At 33.9% G+C, this 17,145-nt stretch overlaps 2 protein-coding genes across 2 annotated transcripts; both read left to right on the top strand.

Moving 5' to 3' along the window:
* The first annotated feature begins 6,114 nt into the window (after nt 1–6,114).
* Nucleotides 6,115–9,241, top strand: LOC145571803 (GDSL lipase-like). The gene is made up of 5 exons (XM_081630841.1): nt 6,115–6,485; nt 6,570–6,691; nt 7,937–8,179; nt 8,304–8,562; nt 8,699–9,241. Exons 1-5 carry the CDS (start codon nt 6,227–6,229, stop codon nt 8,929–8,931), a joined length of 1,116 nt encoding a protein of 371 aa, XP_081486967.1. The 5' UTR covers nt 6,115–6,226; the 3' UTR covers nt 8,932–9,241.
* Nucleotides 9,242–11,110: 1,869 nt separating this feature from the next.
* LOC145570745 (GDSL esterase/lipase 4-like) lies at nt 11,111–15,540 on the top strand (the record flags this gene model as incomplete). The annotated part of the gene is made up of 5 exons (XM_081629890.1): nt 11,111–11,357; nt 11,527–11,648; nt 14,428–14,661; nt 14,906–15,158; nt 15,294–15,540. Coding segments are annotated over 5 exons (1,089 nt in total), but the record flags the coding sequence as incomplete, so codon positions are not given.
* Nucleotides 15,541–17,145: the final 1,605 nt, after the last annotated feature.

Genomic DNA, 17,145 nt, shown 5'->3' with positions numbered 1-17,145 from the left:
CCCCTAATGGCAAGCGGTTTTGAACCGCATGGGATTAGGGGGCTTGCCATTAGCCATTTAAATGGCAAGCGGTTCAGAACCGCTTGCCATTACTAGAGAAAGGGCAGCGGTTTTGGCGCCAAACCGCTGCCCATTATGGGTATAAAAAATTAAAAAAAAAAAAATAATTTTTTGGGTTTTTTCCACAAAAATTGAAATATAAACCAAACATATGTAAAAACATTAATACTTTTATTAATTATTTGTTGTAATATTACATTTACATTAAAAAAAATTGATTCAACTAATAAAATTAATACAAATAATATTCCTCAAAAAAAAAATTAATACAAATAATAAAAAAAAAAAAAAAAAAAAACTCATGTTCCAGATCAGACTTCCAGCCACGACCACCAACACCACCGTCCAGCACCACCACCCACCACGACCCCCACGAGCAGCCACCACCATCAGAACCCCAACTGACCCTCACCGAAACCCACCAAAACCCACCACGACCCCCCACCCACCAGAACCACCAACTAACCCCCACCCACCAAAACCCTCACTGAAACCCACCAAAACCCTAACCCAAACCACAATCGCCACCCACACAACCAGACCCCACCCAAACCACGACCCACCACCCACCACGACCGTACCCCCACCAAAAATAAATCTACAATAGAAATTTAAAAAAAAAAAATCGACCCACCTTTTAAAAAAAAAAACCATCTAGCCCACCACGACCTCCACCCACCCACCCAAACGCATGCACGAATTTGCTTGAAATTGTACTCGAAATTTGCTCGAAATTGACCTCAATCTGCTCGAAAACTTGATGTTTTGGTTGAATTTGGTCGAATTTTTTTGGTTTTGGTTCGATTTTTTGGAGATGAGAAAGAACAAAGAAAAAAAGAAAGTGAAAGAAGAAAGGATTATTGAAGGAAAGAGAAGAGGAGAGAGGGGGAAAACGGGAGAAAGAAAGAGGAGAGAGATAGATCAGAGCACCGAAAATGGAAGAGGAGAGAGAGAGCTGACTAAAGAAAGAGGAGAGAGAGAAATAAAGGGAGGGGTGGGCACGGTTTTAGGGTTTTTTTAAAAATGGCAAGCGGTTTGGGGTTGAACCGCTTGCCAATTTAACTAATGGTAAGCGGTTCAACCCTAAACCGCTTGCCATTAGTTAAATTGCAAGCGGTTCGCGCCATAACCGCTTGCCATTTCATTGGTTTTTTTTTTAATTAAGTAATGGGAAGCGGATTATTAAAACCGCTTGCCAATAATAGCTTCCCATCACATTTATTCTACTAGTGTGTACAATATCTTATAGTAATGAGTGTTATTACAACAAATATAATTCCAACTTATACTTCATTTGTAACTAGTTGTAGACTTGTAGTGGAACAAATTTTGAGACATCGATAGTAAATCTTTACATAGCTAAAAATATCCTTCTTCTGTTCTTGTAATCTTGCACTGTTAGATGTCAGCTCTTTTATATTGCTTCTCAGTATTCATACATGGATGTCCACATAATCTGTTAACCCTGCACAACAGTTCAACATTTTCATCAAGACATCACCAAAATAATCTAAATACAATAATAGACCAAAATTAGTAACATCAGGGCGCCATAGAGAATACATTCTCCGAAAACCATTTTCCACCTAATCAAACCAAAATCACAGTTTAACTTTCAAAACCAATTACAGAGTAGAAAACTTTCCAAAAGTATCACGACATCCATATACTCAGAAGACAAGCTAAGACATCATTTGCAAAAATAAAACACTCAAACCAGCAATAAGCATGAAATAAGGATAATATGCACCAAAACATGAACCAAACATCAGATTGGCTCTTGACATCAGGTAGCTAGGAGCATTTCTGCAACAAATTTGCTACCCTTTTCACTCTCAATATTCTTTTGCCCTTCCTGGGAATACCAAAATGCTACAAATCAGCTCAGATAAGTAATAATTAATAACAGAAGCAACAATAGATACGTACCTGCAACACCCAACCTTTTGCCTAGTCACCTGCCATGAGGTTTCCAGTGTGGCTGCTATGTCAGCAAGACAAGAGAGTAGGGAGATTAGGTAGGCTGTAGGCACCAAATTAGCACAAAAGCAGTAAGTGGAGAAAAAACTTCTTCAAACCCTCTTAATCACAGTCCGTAATACATCTTGAAAAATAGAATTAGTTTGCAAAATTAATTCCTTGATTAAGACGCAAATGAGAACTCAATTGAAATAAAAAAATAAAAAAATTTAACACTTCCTAATTTGTCTCTGGCAAACATGAAAGATTTCTTTGATTACACAAAGGTGTGTCATATTGCAAAGAGCCAGGGATTACGACCCAATTAAGGTTTTGGTTCTTAGACTAGAATTTCCAATTACTATCTAAATAAATATCAACTCGTGAACAAAAAAATTTAAACCCACTAAATTATCGTCACTAGCTAACAATACAAGTTTGTGAGGATAACAAAAGGGGCTGGCATATTGAGTAAGCAAAGAATAAATTAATAGCATTCAGAACAAATTGGAAAAGGCTTTGAAGTTTAAACTGTCATAACAATGCCTACTTCTGTGGAAAATAAAAAAGGACAAGTTTGAAATTCAAAGTGACATTTCTTTAGCTTTATTCGAATCAATCCCTGCACCTATCCACAACAATTTACCACATATTTACCAAGATACACTCTAAACCAAATTCCTTTTATTTGATGCCTACATGACCTTTCTATTCTTCATTTGGAGACTGAGCTACAATGCAGCTACTAAGATGACACACTTGAAGATTTACAAGAAAGAGAACAAAGTAAATCATAATTTGCAAAAAGTTCATAAATTATCATACTATCAGGCATTAGCAACTACAACAACAGAGTCATATATACACAAAAAATTTTGCTCAGCATTATTTGCTTTGACTCAGCTCTCTAAATTTAAGTGACGGAGAGGACGGGCTATATTAATGTTCAGTGTGACACTATTTTTGTATTGAAATGAGGCAAAGATACTCCAAATTGTAAGGATAAGCTTTTGACATATTGTAGTTTTCTAATCAATATTTACCAGGAACGAAACTGATTTGAAGAATGTTCCTTTAAGACAAGTAAACAAAATCTAAAAGCATACATGAATGATCTCTCCCTCCTAAATAGTATCATATTGAAAGAAATATTTGTACATAGTTACATACATACAACAGAAAGCTAGATGGAACTAGGCTATGACAAACAGAGACAGTAAGAGCAACAACACTACAATATCAATTTTGAGAATAGTTAGAACTAGCTAGTAAGAGTAAAATCCATCAGATGGTAATTGAACCAATACATGAAAAAACAGAAAGCGCACAACAATTTGATGTGATTAGAGCTCATTCTTTCTTTCTATTTTGTTCGTGTGTTTCTTGGTACTCATCTACTCTTTGTTGACTTTTGGATAGAACAATTAAATCTCCAACTTCAACCTTGTCATAGAAGCCACTTCTTAAATCTAAATTAGACATAAAAACATAAGACCATCATTTTGACTCACGCTTCTCAAACATATATATATTTATTTTTTGTTGGAAATATAAGATACATTATGTAGATTAGGAACGTCTTCTCGTAATACTATACCCTAATATGTCTATATATTTGTAAAAAATAAGAAAATTTATTATATGTAAACGGGTCAATATCTTAATGAGCTAGAGTAGAATATTTTGATAAATCGGAGTAGAATATCTTGACGGGTCAATATTCATAAACATTTTGGACTCACAACTTGCAAACATAAAGATACAAAGTATACAGTAGCATATCTATTTGTGTATATTGTACAAGAGAACTACACCCATAACATGCACATCATAAAACAACAATCCATTGTACAATATACATATATCTACTCGATTCAATTTGGATATATAGTGTATGTCTTTTTCTTATCCTTAAGAAACTTTCTCACCGGAATAAAAATTGACATCCTCTTACTATGCGTGCAACTTAGACTGTACAATTGAATACTTTTCTCATAAATCACAAATTGCATTAAAGTAGAAAGTCAAAGGTGATATAATAGAGAAGAAATTCCGCCCCCCCCCCCCCCCCCCCCCAAAAAAAAAAAAAAAAAAAACTTGTAAAAGAAAAAATCTGTACCAAAAACAAAATTAATAAACTAATCCATAAAACATAATCATTTAAATATTTTGGCATTACCTTTGACTCATTCTTCGTATTTTTTGCCAGCGAAATGTATTCGTCTACAGATGCTCGGATTTGTGTCTAGACTGTCAAAATAATACTTAGGCCTTATTTAGTTCACCTTATTTTTATTTATTTTAGAAAAAATAAATTTAGATCAGATCAGATCACATCAGATTAAATAAGTTCATATCATATCATATCAAAACAAAAAAATTCAGATCAGATCATCGTTTTATGTGCAGTTTTTTATCGCTAAATATCTTTAAGTTCGTAATGAAAAAAATTATGAAAATTACATATTAATAAAATACACAATATTACGAATCTAACCAGACCAGACTTGATATATTTTTTCCGCATAGATTATCGTATATTTAAGGTCAAAGTTAGGTCAAATTTAACATTTAGATCAGATCAGATCAGATCAAACCAGACCAGATTAAATCAGATCAGATTAGACCAAATTACATAAGTTTAGATAAGCACAAATAAAGTGAATCAAACAAGTCCTTAATCAAATCTTATTAACTTATTATTTTGCACATGGATGATGAGGATCATTATGAAATTGGTTGTTGTTCTACAGTATTCTAGCACTTTGATCAATTAATTAATCTTAATATTTATTATTTTAAGGAGGGAATATAAGTTATTTGTTTCGTAATATCAAAGATTGAAACAAGCATGTGATTTTATCCGACAACCTAAGTGGTACTACATACAAGCTAATGATTCACTTACCTATGATAGTTATAGATGTTTTTTTGTTTGTTATTTTTTTATTGTTTCTAAAATGTTAAACTCTAGTTATTATTCTATTTAATATATGAAGTATATTTATATGTGTTAATAAAAAATATTAGTCGTTTTTTTTTTTTTTTTGACAAGAATTGAAAATATATCTTAAAACTACACATCATGACAATTTATTAAGGCTATACGATACCTTTTTTTTTAATAAAATACTTCGTATATCACAGAATTTTATTTAGTATAGTATTTAAAATTTGGTTTGTTAAACGAGATATATCAAACTAGAGCATTTTTTGGAATAAAGAGTATAAAATATAGCCATGAATATGATGGGTGTTAGATTATTTGATTTGCACCTAATATAAATAAATTATGTACTTCATCCTTAACAAATCTTCTATTATATAAGCTATTTATTTCCTCCATCCTTAACTAATTGTCCATTATATGAGTTAATTATTCCCTACATCCTTAACTAATCAACATATTTGTCTTCTTTGGTAACCGACGTTTAATCACTTTCTTGTGCAAAATGAAACACTATGAAATAATGTAGCATTAGTAATCTAATTAGTTAAACACTCAAATCAAAGGATGTGAACTCATCAAACAAGCAAAGTGAATCAGTCAACATTACCAAACAAGTCCACAACAATGAAAAAAACTTATACTTCCTCCGTTTTTATATAGTTGACGTATTTGATTTAGGCACATATATTAAGGAGAGGAGCGAGAGTGAGAGAGAATGATAAAGCAAGTGGGGTAGCTTGTAAATGTAAGGTAAAAAAACTTACCTTAAAAAAAACATGTCAACTAAAAAAACTTCTTAAAAAGGAATATGTGTCAACTAAAAAAAACGGAGGTAATATCATTTCATTTACTAGTAATCGTAAAAAAAATTAGATTCGACCTCAAACAAGCAAAGTGAACGAGAAAAAATATTTGATTTGTTAAAAAAGACAGCTAACCAGATTCAATTACCTGACATCCTCAAGTACTCACACATGTATTCCCCACTTGAATTAATTAAGCCAAATTATCTATTAAAAGACTCGCTAATAACTTTAATTATGTTGGGGGCCCTGCGGCATCGCACAAGTTGCACCACTTTACCCTCTTGTAATGCAGTTGTCGCACACCAATCCACATTCCCACGTCTCTAACAAAGCATAAACGTGTTCTCAATAGCCAATTCTATTACACCTTTACCAACCATTTTCAAGAAATACAACAATACAAGTTGGTTTTTATGCGCAAAGTTAGCATACTTGACATTGTTCGTTCTTCATGGCAGCAACAACAACAACAAGAACAAGTAACATTTTGCCTACACTATATGCAACACTACTCATTGTATCCCTTACTACCTGCAATGCCAAGAACAAGAATCTCCTGTACGTGTTCGGCGATTCGCTATTCGATGCCGGTATGACTTTGTACACCGGTGTTGCGGGAGATGGTGCTGAATTCTGGCCTTATGGTCGGACTTACTTTAAGAAGCCTGCTGGGAGGTATTGTGATGGGCGTGTCATCCCGGATTTCTTAGGTACTTATTTTGAATAACGAGTTGTTATATATTTGTTGTTTGATTAGTCGATGAATCATATGTTTATCGTACTTGTTTTGGCAGCTGAATACGCGGGGTGGCCGCATCTGCAGCCGTATTTGCAACCAGGGTTTGATGATTATACCAAAGGAACCAGTTTTGCTGCTGCTAGTGCTTGTGTGCTGGTTGAAACTCGTCCTGGAAAGGTAATTTTTTGAAAACAAGTACGGAAATATGATTACTCTGAATACATGTTTATAGAATTATTACGAAGAGTTAGGGTTAAATATTAGGTGTAGTAAATCAGAATCGAATTGCTTTTTGGAGAGAGAAAAAGTGGGCGATTAATGAATTGGGATGATTGGAGTTGATCTCTTACTTTGATACAATTGTGCTGGCGAGGAATTGGGATGAATGGATGAGACTTACAAGATCCAAGCAAAACAACCTCAGATCGGCTTTGGTAATCATGGAAAAATTTGGTATATAACGTTGCTTCTGCTAGAGCTGAGTTAATTTATTAGTTGGACTCCTCCAAAAAATTAACAAGACTCAAGGCAGTATACCCTTATTCAGGGCACTGAGGTTTGGATCAAAGAATGCCGGGGTATTTGAACGAGGCTGGGTTCATGGCTAGCTATCATTTCTTGCTCTTGTTTGCTGCTTGGGTAGGTTTGCGGCTCTATTAGGTGCAAGGGGTTCGAAAGAGGCTGACTTCATGGTTATCATTTTTGTTGTTGTTTGCGGCTCTATTAGTTTCAAGGGATTCGAAAGGGTATTTGAACGAGGCTGAGTTCATGGCTTTCTTTATTGCTCTTGAAACCTTCATTTAGGACAAGTATCCATGAATTTGTTGTAAGTTTGTAACACAATGCAGAACATCATTGGAGTTTTCAAAAAGATCAGAATCCTTGGCGAATGAAGAGGCCTAAATAAATGGGATCGATCACATGCCTCTATAATATTTAATTTGGGTGTTTGGGGGGTTTAAGGAAGGAGTGAGGCAATTACCTTGTATGTGTTCTACTAAACATTTGATCAAACAGTTGATGGGCATGAATATCTGGCACACAATTGTTTCAACTACTGCTGTATAAATATCAATTGAGTGGTTCAACGGTATAAAGCTTAAGGTATGATCATCAACAATTGTGGAGGACATACCCGAGGTGTTAGTGATTAGCAGCAAGAAGGAAGATAGTGGTGAAAACTAAGGACATGGTTATCCATTCATATTAAATGTTGGCGATTTTGATCATTTTGGATCGTGGTATTTAACATCCCCTTTATTTTAGTACCAAGTATGAAATATGTCACTGTAAGACCAAATTTCTGTTGCCAAAGAAATGGAGAAGCCAAATTCAATTGTTACAATATGCATTTAAAAAATCAGTATAAGCTACATTTTCTTTGGTCAATTATAACTTTTTCTTCTGTTTTTTGCCTGCCAGATAAATTTGGCGCTGCAGATGTACTACTTTGTTCAAATGGTGCGAAAATTGAAACAGCAAGTTGGAGAATCAGAGGGCAACAAGCTGTTATCTAAGGCAGTCTACTTGATTGACATCGGAGGAAATGACTACTTTAGCATTTTCGAGCCGAATAAGACTAACCTTCCACAGCTTCCTCTCAATCCTCAGTCCAAGAAAGCTTACGTTAATCTGATACTCAGTGAACTCACCACCCACATTTATGTAAGAACTCCTAATCCTTCTTTCTTCTAATAAAAAGCTTTGCTAAGTTAGACTTATTTCAAACAAAATAAGTTCAATATAACTAGCAAGTGACTTTGTTTATGTTTATGCTTTGATTTTTTAGACACTTTACAACAAAGGAGCACGGAAATTTGCATTTCCTAACATTGGTCCTCTTGGGCACTTCCCCTCAATGAAGACCCTTTGTATGCTACGACCCGAAAAGAGCTGTTTAGCTGATCTAGACGAGCTAGCTAGGATGCATAACGTTGCATTTGCTAAACTGGCTAACAAATTGCAAAAACGATTACCAGGGTTCAAATACTCAATATACGACTTCTACACCGCGGTAGACCTCCGTGTCCTCAATGCTTATAGTTATGGTACGTTTCTGTTTTGACACCCTTATAATAACAAAAGAAGACAATCTAAAATAGTACGCGTGACTATAATGTTAATGCAATACAGTTGAATTTGAATATGATTGATTACATTTTTCATGTCAATTATGTATGATAGGTTTTAAGGAAAGTATAACAGCATGCTGTGGAAGTGGAATGTACAACGGTGACTTCACTTGCCAAAAGACAGAGCACAGCTTCTCAGCTTGTAGTAATCCACCCGATTATTTGTGGTTTGATGCCGGTCATCCTACCGAGAAAGCCAACCAGCAATTTGCATATGAAATGTGGTCGGGAGGACTCGACGTTGTAGCTCCTTACAACCTGAAGAGTTTATTGGCCATGAGTTGAATTAAAGCTTCACACATTGCTCGTAGCAATCGATGAAACAAGAAGCCATTCGATAATAATAGTGAGATATATACTACCTGTAGCATGTGTGGAAAAAGTTGTCACATTTGCTGTTTGTATTACTTGGTAAATGTTATTATTATACCGTATGTAGATTGAGTGCTTAGGAAAAGTATGAAAATAGTCCAACAATTGTAAAGGGCATGTAAAATTGTGTCATTTTTTGTCATGAGGTCTTAGGAAGACAATATGACTAGTATTTCCAAATGGAAACCAATTATTTATTCAACGAAGATTCTTTTTATCTTTAGTTTTGAGTTACTACAAGAATTTTAGCATTAATATATCTTGCAATACTATATACTTGTAATTAATTGACTAATTAATACAATGGGTTTGATGACTTAACACAAACCTTAATTCTTGAATTTAGACTGGATAATGGAGCTGATCAGTTTGAGCAACAAAATTTTGGGCCTATAGCTATTGTTTTGGCCCAATGATACGAGTTCTCGCGCAACACTCAACAAGTAGTCCTTCAGGCCCAAAAAGATCAGCAGCATGTGGGAACCAGCAAAGTTTTACTAGAAAATGTTTTTTCCCCCTTAATATACTATACTTATAAATTTGTAATATATATATATTTTTTAAACCAATTATAAATTTGTAATATTAATATGAGGAGAATATAGATTATTAGATTTGGTTGAACGAATCAGATCAGATCAATTAAAAAACCTTGATTATCTTGTCACATGGATGATGATGGGTACCAGACTATCAGCCCATATGACATTTTTATTTTTATGCATTATTTATTTAATCATTTTGTTTTCTTACACTAGATGCTCATTATTTTGAGGAGGATGTTTATTTTGAGTAGTATTTTTTATTGCTTCCCCAGCTAAAAGCTTGAAACGGGAAATAATCATCTATTTTTCAGTTGTCATGATAGTTTTTTTTTTTTTTTTTTTTTTTTACTCTCAATGTATTTTATAAAAACTATAAAATGTGGATATTTCCTCCTTTTTTTTACTCCCAATCTCCCATGTACTTGACTTCTTCCGTCTAACCTATTGATGACATATTGACATAGGTAATGACGTATTATACTCCATAATAGCTATAAATTAAATTGATGTCAACCATTGAGCTATTCATATATAAAAGGGGAAAATATTTAAAATGTACTTCCTCTGTTTTTTTATACTTGCAACATATATTCTATTACGCTTTTCGAGGAGGAGATTAAACTAAGTAAACGAATGAATTAAGCTATGAAATTTAAACCGTAGCAACTTATCCATTTCTTCTTATAGGTAGTAAAATTTTGTAAATTAATTTATCCGTTTACATAGTCTAATATCTTCCTTAAAATGCGTGCCGAAGGGGTGTGTTGCAACTAAATAAAAACAGAGAAAGTACTTCCTATTGTTTAGCCAATAAACATGGTAAACTGATAATCAGCTGGCCTATAATGTAGTAAATGGAACATGGACTGTTTCAAACTTTCAATTCACAAGTAGTATATTTTCAATTTTACCGTATAAAATATTTCTTACGGAGTACTTGTTTTATTTGTATAATACATACATTATAACAAATTGATATTAATAAACGATTGAAATACTCAATAGTTCAATAGTAAAAAGACTACTAGTTTCAGGACCTGTTCTCATTTACTGAACTGAGTTGAATTGAACTGATTGGAGCTGAACTGAACTGAGCTGAAATGAATATTTTATGAGAGAAGGAAATTAGGAGCTAAACTGAACTGAACAGAACAGATTGGAACTGAACTGAATTGAACTGATTGAAGCTGAATTGAACTGAAATTAAGCTGAAGTGAACAGGCCCTTACTGCAAATAAGCCATTAATTTCAACCTAATAAGGATAGGATTATTCCCCATAATCTACCATTAAACATGATATAGTCCCTAATCATTAAGCATAAATCATAAGATATGGTGTTTTATGAATAAAAAAATGGACCGCACATATTACGGTAGAATGCATACCACGTCCTAATAATTAATCACTAACGTGCTTCCATTTAATCAAACTCTGTATCATACATTATTTCACCCAATTTTACACTCCAAATTTTAACCAAAAAAAATATAACAAATAAAGCTGGTTTAAATTCTTGATGCACAAAATTAAACGCTTTGACTTTTTTTCATGGGAAGAAGAACAAGGAACATATTGCTAACATTGGCGCTATATGCAACTCTACTCTTTACCACCTCCAATGCCCAATCCAAGACTCCCTTATTCGTGTTCGGCGATTCGCTCTACGATGGCGGTATGACCTTGTACAACGGTGTCGAGGGGGCCGGTGCCGAGTTTTGGCCTTATGGTAAGACTTACTTCAAGACACCTGCTGGGAGGTATAGTGATGGTCGTGTAATCCCAGATTTCTTAGGTATGTATATATATTGCTACCATTAAAATTTTGTTCAATATTTTTTGTTTTAGTTAAGCAATTACTTGACCACTAACATATACTGTTATCTAATGTTAAATAAACCCTGTGATTTGAGTGATTTCCATTGATCAATATATTTTCTCCGTATTTGTACATGTCATGGAAGCTCAATATGTGGGTTTGCCATTTTTGCGGCCATATTTGCAACCAGGGCTTGAGGACTTTACCCAAGGAATTAATTTTGCATCTGCAAGTGCTTGTGTTCTGGTTGAAACTCGTCCAGGAACGGTATTATTTTTTTTTATTTTTCTTATAATTATTTGCTAAATTTACGTTTTGTGTCATTTTAAAATTTGGGCAGTGAGCATTTAATCATTTATATAGAAAATGAAAAAATATGGAGAATCGACCCCGGGATTGGAACTGGGAGAAGCTCTTACCAATTGAGTTATCCTTCATTCTCAAATACATTTCTTCTAAAAGAATTTCTAACATATGGCCTTAAAAAGTGTTCGTTTTTATCTTTGAGACAAGTTTTAATAAATGTTACTCAAATTCAATCAATATATATTATTAAAACTCATGACAAGACATGCTATTTTGTCATGTGTCATCAGTTTTGCCATTTGTCATATAATGTGACGCCTTATCATATTAGTCCATTAATATTGAAAAACTCCATGCATTAATCTCCATGTATTAATGTTTAGTTTCATTGGAAAACTCTTCATATGTATAACACCTTATTTAAATTTCCCTTGGAATGTAACTCTGATAAGTGTTTTATTTGTCCACTTATCATGGTATTTTTAGCACAATTTTGTTGTCATTTTCCCCTCTTTATCCCCCTTTCCGACTCCTTTTTGTGTATGATTACAACTTTTGGCTTCCCCGTTCCTTTTTATGTGTGTGTTCGTGTTTGTAGATGCAAGGAGAAATTGGTCACATAGCATGAACATGAAGAACTATATTGGAAGCAAAACACAAGAGGAGAGGGCGTGCAGCCTGTTAGGAGCGGGCGCTCCTGCCTGAACTGCCACATTCTGCCTCCCCTGCACTTTTAGGAGCAGGCGTGCACCTATATAGGAGCGGGCGCTCCTCCCTGTTTTCCTACAAACTGCCTCAAATTGCTGCAGGAGGAGAGGGCGCGCAAGATCCAGGAGAGGGCGCTCCAGCCTGAGGAGCGGGCGCTCCTCTATGTAGGAGCGGGCGCTCCTACATGCAGACCCGACTTTTTGGGCGGATTTTACAATGTTATTTCGGGGTGTATAAATACGACCCTTGGCTTCAGTTTTCTGCATCTTCTTTCCCCTTCTAGTTTTCTTAGGCCCTTAGTTCTTCTCAACCCTTATTTATTAGCTTAGAACTTCTCAACTCAATCATTGAAGTAGATTAATTGAAGTTTGTATTCTTCTTTTCAACATTTTCTCAACTTTGAAGCATTTTAAGTAATCTCTTTCCTCTATCTCTTACTCTTTAATTTCAGTTTTTATTTACTTTGAATTGTTAATTTCTCTCTTGATCTTGCTTAATTGTTGTTGCATGTCCAATCTACTTATTTCCTACTACTCCTCTTAACTTGTTAACTTAATGTTTGGATTAGAACTTGTTGTTTTGATGTCCCTCACCATGTTTAGTGAGTAGTTAATTAGCTAGGGGTTGGGTGAAGACCCAACCAAGCCATGGGTTGATTGATGTTTGTGCTTGCATGTTCATTTTGGATTGATAATTGATTGTTAAAGAGATGGTTAATTGCATGTGTAATTGGATGGCCACTTATTGCTCATGTATTCACTTCTATGCTTGCATTGAGAGATGAAGTCTAGTTGTGAGTCTTTTCTTATATGGTTATGCTAATCTCCTCTTGATTATGGTTCCTTGTTTGAATGATGTAGTAGTCTTAGTTGCAACAATTAGGTGAGAAATCTCAATTGCTTGTGCTTTAATGCTTTCTTGGACCAATCGAAAGACAAACCCGAGTTAGTAGTCTACTTCTCATTGTTAAGACTTGGTTGGCCTATCTTGTTAGTTGAGTTTGGCTTAGGAATGCTTAGTGTTGTGGCTTCGAAAGAAGGTAACATTGAGTGCCCCCTCTATCACCCAATTTGTGTTCGTGCTTGCCTATTGATTTGATCCGTTGGTTTGGTTGGAGTCGATCCCTATTCCCCCCTAGTGTTTGTCTCCATAGTAGTTATCTAATCAAAACCCCCAATTTGTGACCGAACTAGATTGCAACCGTTTCATACTCTCGGTGTACTTACCCATTCCCTGTGGATACGATCCTCTACTTACCCTAGACTTGTCTTAGGTTGGTTTAGGTAGAAATATTGTTTGGTTTTAGGGTGATCGTCCAACGACCGAATATCCCTCTACCAAACTCCTAATAATTGTACAATAATAAAATTTGTATGAAATTAATATTACTCTATTTTTTTGTGTGCATTAATTCATAAAAATGTAATTATAGAGTAAAAGATTTGATTTATATATTACAATTGTTTTTTTTTTTTGTGCAAATATATATTACAATTGTAATTATATAGTAATATTTTTTTGTGCATTACGGAATAATATATATATTGACATCAAATTTATACAGATTTGATTTATCAATTTTTTCCAAACCCAACAGATTGATTTATCATTTACCCTATATTTATTAATGCAAAAAATTATTCTTATAATCAAACCAGCTTATACAAACAACAAGCTAATTAAGCTATCATCTTTAATAAAAAAAAAGGAAAAAAAAACACTTAAGCTCTCAGTGACAAACAAGCCAAAATATATATAGTGCGATTAAAAGTAATAAATTTACAATGACCCGGGGCATCGTCCGGACGAATAACTAGTTTATAACTAAATTCAAATAGGTTTGTTTATTGAAGTTTTGGCCTGATGATTATGATTGGGGATATCCGAAAAAATGAATTAAATTCATCTAGTGTTTCTGTAGTTACTATATACTTCGCAGTACATTTCAATAATTTCAACATAAGGTACCATTTTACATTATTGAGCAACAAAATTTGATTTAAATCATTTTGTTCATACGTTTTTGTTCCAGATAAATTTGGCGAGGCAAATGTACTATTTTAACCAGATGTTTCATCGATTGAAACTGCAAGTTGGAGAATTTGAGGCCAATAAGATAATGTCCAAAGCAGTTTACTTGTTTAACATTGGAGGAAATGACTTATTTAGCCTTTTTGAGACGAATAGGGAAGGATTCCCTCTCTCCCCTTTCTTGAAGAGAGACTACGTGAACCAAATACTTGGTAACCTTACCAATCACATTTATGTAAGATTTCTTAAATCTAATTTCTACTTTAGTATCTTGTGATTTTAAGAGTTAGCTCCACATTCAATTGGTTATGTGTGTGACATTCGGTATAAGAAGACTAATAAAATATGTATATACAAGAAATTTTAACGTACATAGTTCTTTGAAAGATAACTTATACTCACAGTCTTATAAAACCCCGGACTAATCTTTCAAACTAATCAACTAATAACGTTGTCTATGTATGTCCTCAATTATATAGACAATCTACAGCCAAGGAGGAAGGAAGTTTGCGTTCCAAAATGTAGGACCTATTGGGTGCATGCCATCAATGAAGTCTATGCTACACTATGATGGAAGTTGTCTCGAGGAGCCATTAGAGCTAGCCAGGATGTACAACGCTGAATTCGCGACACTAGCTAATCGATTGCAATACCGGTTACCAGGGTTCAAATACACAATATATGACTTCCACACCTCCTTACACATCCGTGTCTTAAATGGCAATAGATTTGGTACGTCTATATTTGAATTCCCCTTTTATCACACGTCCTAAATTAAAAATAGTGCTCTGTATATGTAACTATAATATATGTACGTTTGTTTTAGAATCTACTTTTATAATTCATCACCTAATTTATGAATGATAGGATTCAAGGAAAGTGAAACAGCATGTTGTGGGAGTGGACCCTTCAACGGCGGCTTCACTTGCCAGAAGGAAGGGCATAGCTTCTCAATTTGTAGCAATCCAGCCGACTATTTATGGTTCGATGCAGGGCATACTACCGATAGAGCTAACGAGCAATTCGCGAGTGAATTTTGGTTGGGAGGATCCAACGTCGTTGCTCCTTATAACTTGCAGAGTTTCTTGGCCATGAGTTGATTAAACCTCCTCACATAGCTCGTTGCAACTGATCAAGCAAAGGTCCATTTGCTCATTTAGACCTCCTACTATATACTCCCTTCATTCGATAATTATAATCTATATTTTGCAAGTTTTGGCAAAAGAAATTTACATTACACAAATCACTAGTATTAGGCTAGTAATAGAATAGTTGTCCAGGTGAACAACATGTACAATTGTGTCATATTCTTAGTCACGAGGATTGAACCCTATGAAAAAATATTCATTTTTTTTTTTTTTTTTTGATGTTTAGAGAGCCACAATCCCAAGATCTACTGAAACCGGGAGGGAAAGTCTTACCACTTGAGTTACCCTAACTCTCGTGAAAAAATATTTTTAGTCTACATATGTTAAGGGTAATGTAACTATTAGTTTTAGACAGAAAATTTAGAAATGTATACTATTTTTTTCAAATATTATTTTTATGTGTAGTTTTGAGCTAAAAAAGGTTTAGCAACACTAAATTCTTGAACCAGTAATTGATCATGAAGACTGGGTGACGGGCCTCGACAGTCAACGAATGGCAAAACATATTGGGCCAGTGGATGTTGTACTTCGGCCCAATGATATAAGAGGTCTACCAAAAATATGGGCTTCTGGCCCAATAGGATCGACAGCATGCGAAGTCCAGCAAATGTTTAGCCCTTTATACTACAAACAGCAACAAAAACAACAACGCGTCCCTAAATTATTTTACTGATATTGATTTTTTATTTTTAATATGAAATGTTAAGCTGTATTCCACTATAAATTTTGGAATATATATATCTTTCTATTTTGTGTTAAAAAAAAATATTCCGCTATAAATTCAAAGCTATACACTTGCAAAGTGCTATGTTTGATTTATTTTGACTTGTTTAAGACGACATAAGTTCATAAACTTTAATATGTGAAAGCAAATTAAATAATTCAAGTAGAAACAAATTACTAGAAAACAAAGTTAATGTATATGTCAAGTGTGAATTTCACGTTGTATTCTTTCGTCGCCTTATGTTTAGATTTAATAGTTGCATGATGAATTATGATTACATTTCCTGACATTTCTACTCAAGGAGGATGATAGAAATAAACCTAGAGAAAGATTTTTTTTTTTTTTTTTCCTATACAAAATTTTGCCATATCTTGCATTTCATTGTGTATATCGTTGCTTCACTTGTCATGAAAGAATATGGTTGTCATAATTAAAGATCTCTAGTTCTCTATTGATTGAACAAATGATTATTTACTATGTTTTCATGCTTTATTTTCTCCCTTCCTAGTTTCTTGTACTAGGTAAAAGACATAAAAGAAGAGTATGTTTTAATATTTTCAAAACAGATTTTCTAAATTTAAAATAAACTTTGTACACCTCCATTTCTCTATGTTCTTTGCACTTTGACTTTTAACATTGATTATAAAGACATAAAGTTCGCTTTAATCATCGTTTGTAATTTATATATTTCGTATAAGGAAAACTATATTCATGTGCAAATTTGTTAATTAAATTTATCTCAATGTATACAAGTATTTTTAGGATATCAATTTTAATATTTTTTTACTAGAGACTTTATTAGTCAAATCTTTAGATTAACAATTACGAAAATGTTAAGTTTAAAGAA

Source organism: Chenopodium album, chromosome 12, assembly GCF_948465745.1.
Source record: "Chenopodium album chromosome 12, dcCheAlbu1.1, whole genome shotgun sequence".
NCBI classification, from domain to species: domain Eukaryota; kingdom Viridiplantae; phylum Streptophyta; class Magnoliopsida; order Caryophyllales; family Amaranthaceae; genus Chenopodium; species Chenopodium album.
Note: the sequence above shows the minus strand (reverse complement) of the source record. Positions and strands in the feature narration are given on the sequence as shown.

Bases quoted from the DNA above. Each gene is read 5' to 3' on its own strand.
- LOC145571803 (XM_081630841.1), top strand. From the start codon at position 6,227: ATGGCAGCAACAACAACAACAAGAACAAGTAACATTTTGCCTACACTA. The intron at 6,692-7,936 runs GTAATTTTTTGA...TTTGCCTGCCAG, and splicing joins TTGAAACTCGTCCTGGAAAG to ATAAATTTGGCGCTGCAGAT. The intron at 8,180-8,303 runs GTAAGAACTCCT...TTGATTTTTTAG, and splicing joins AACTCACCACCCACATTTAT to ACACTTTACAACAAAGGAGC.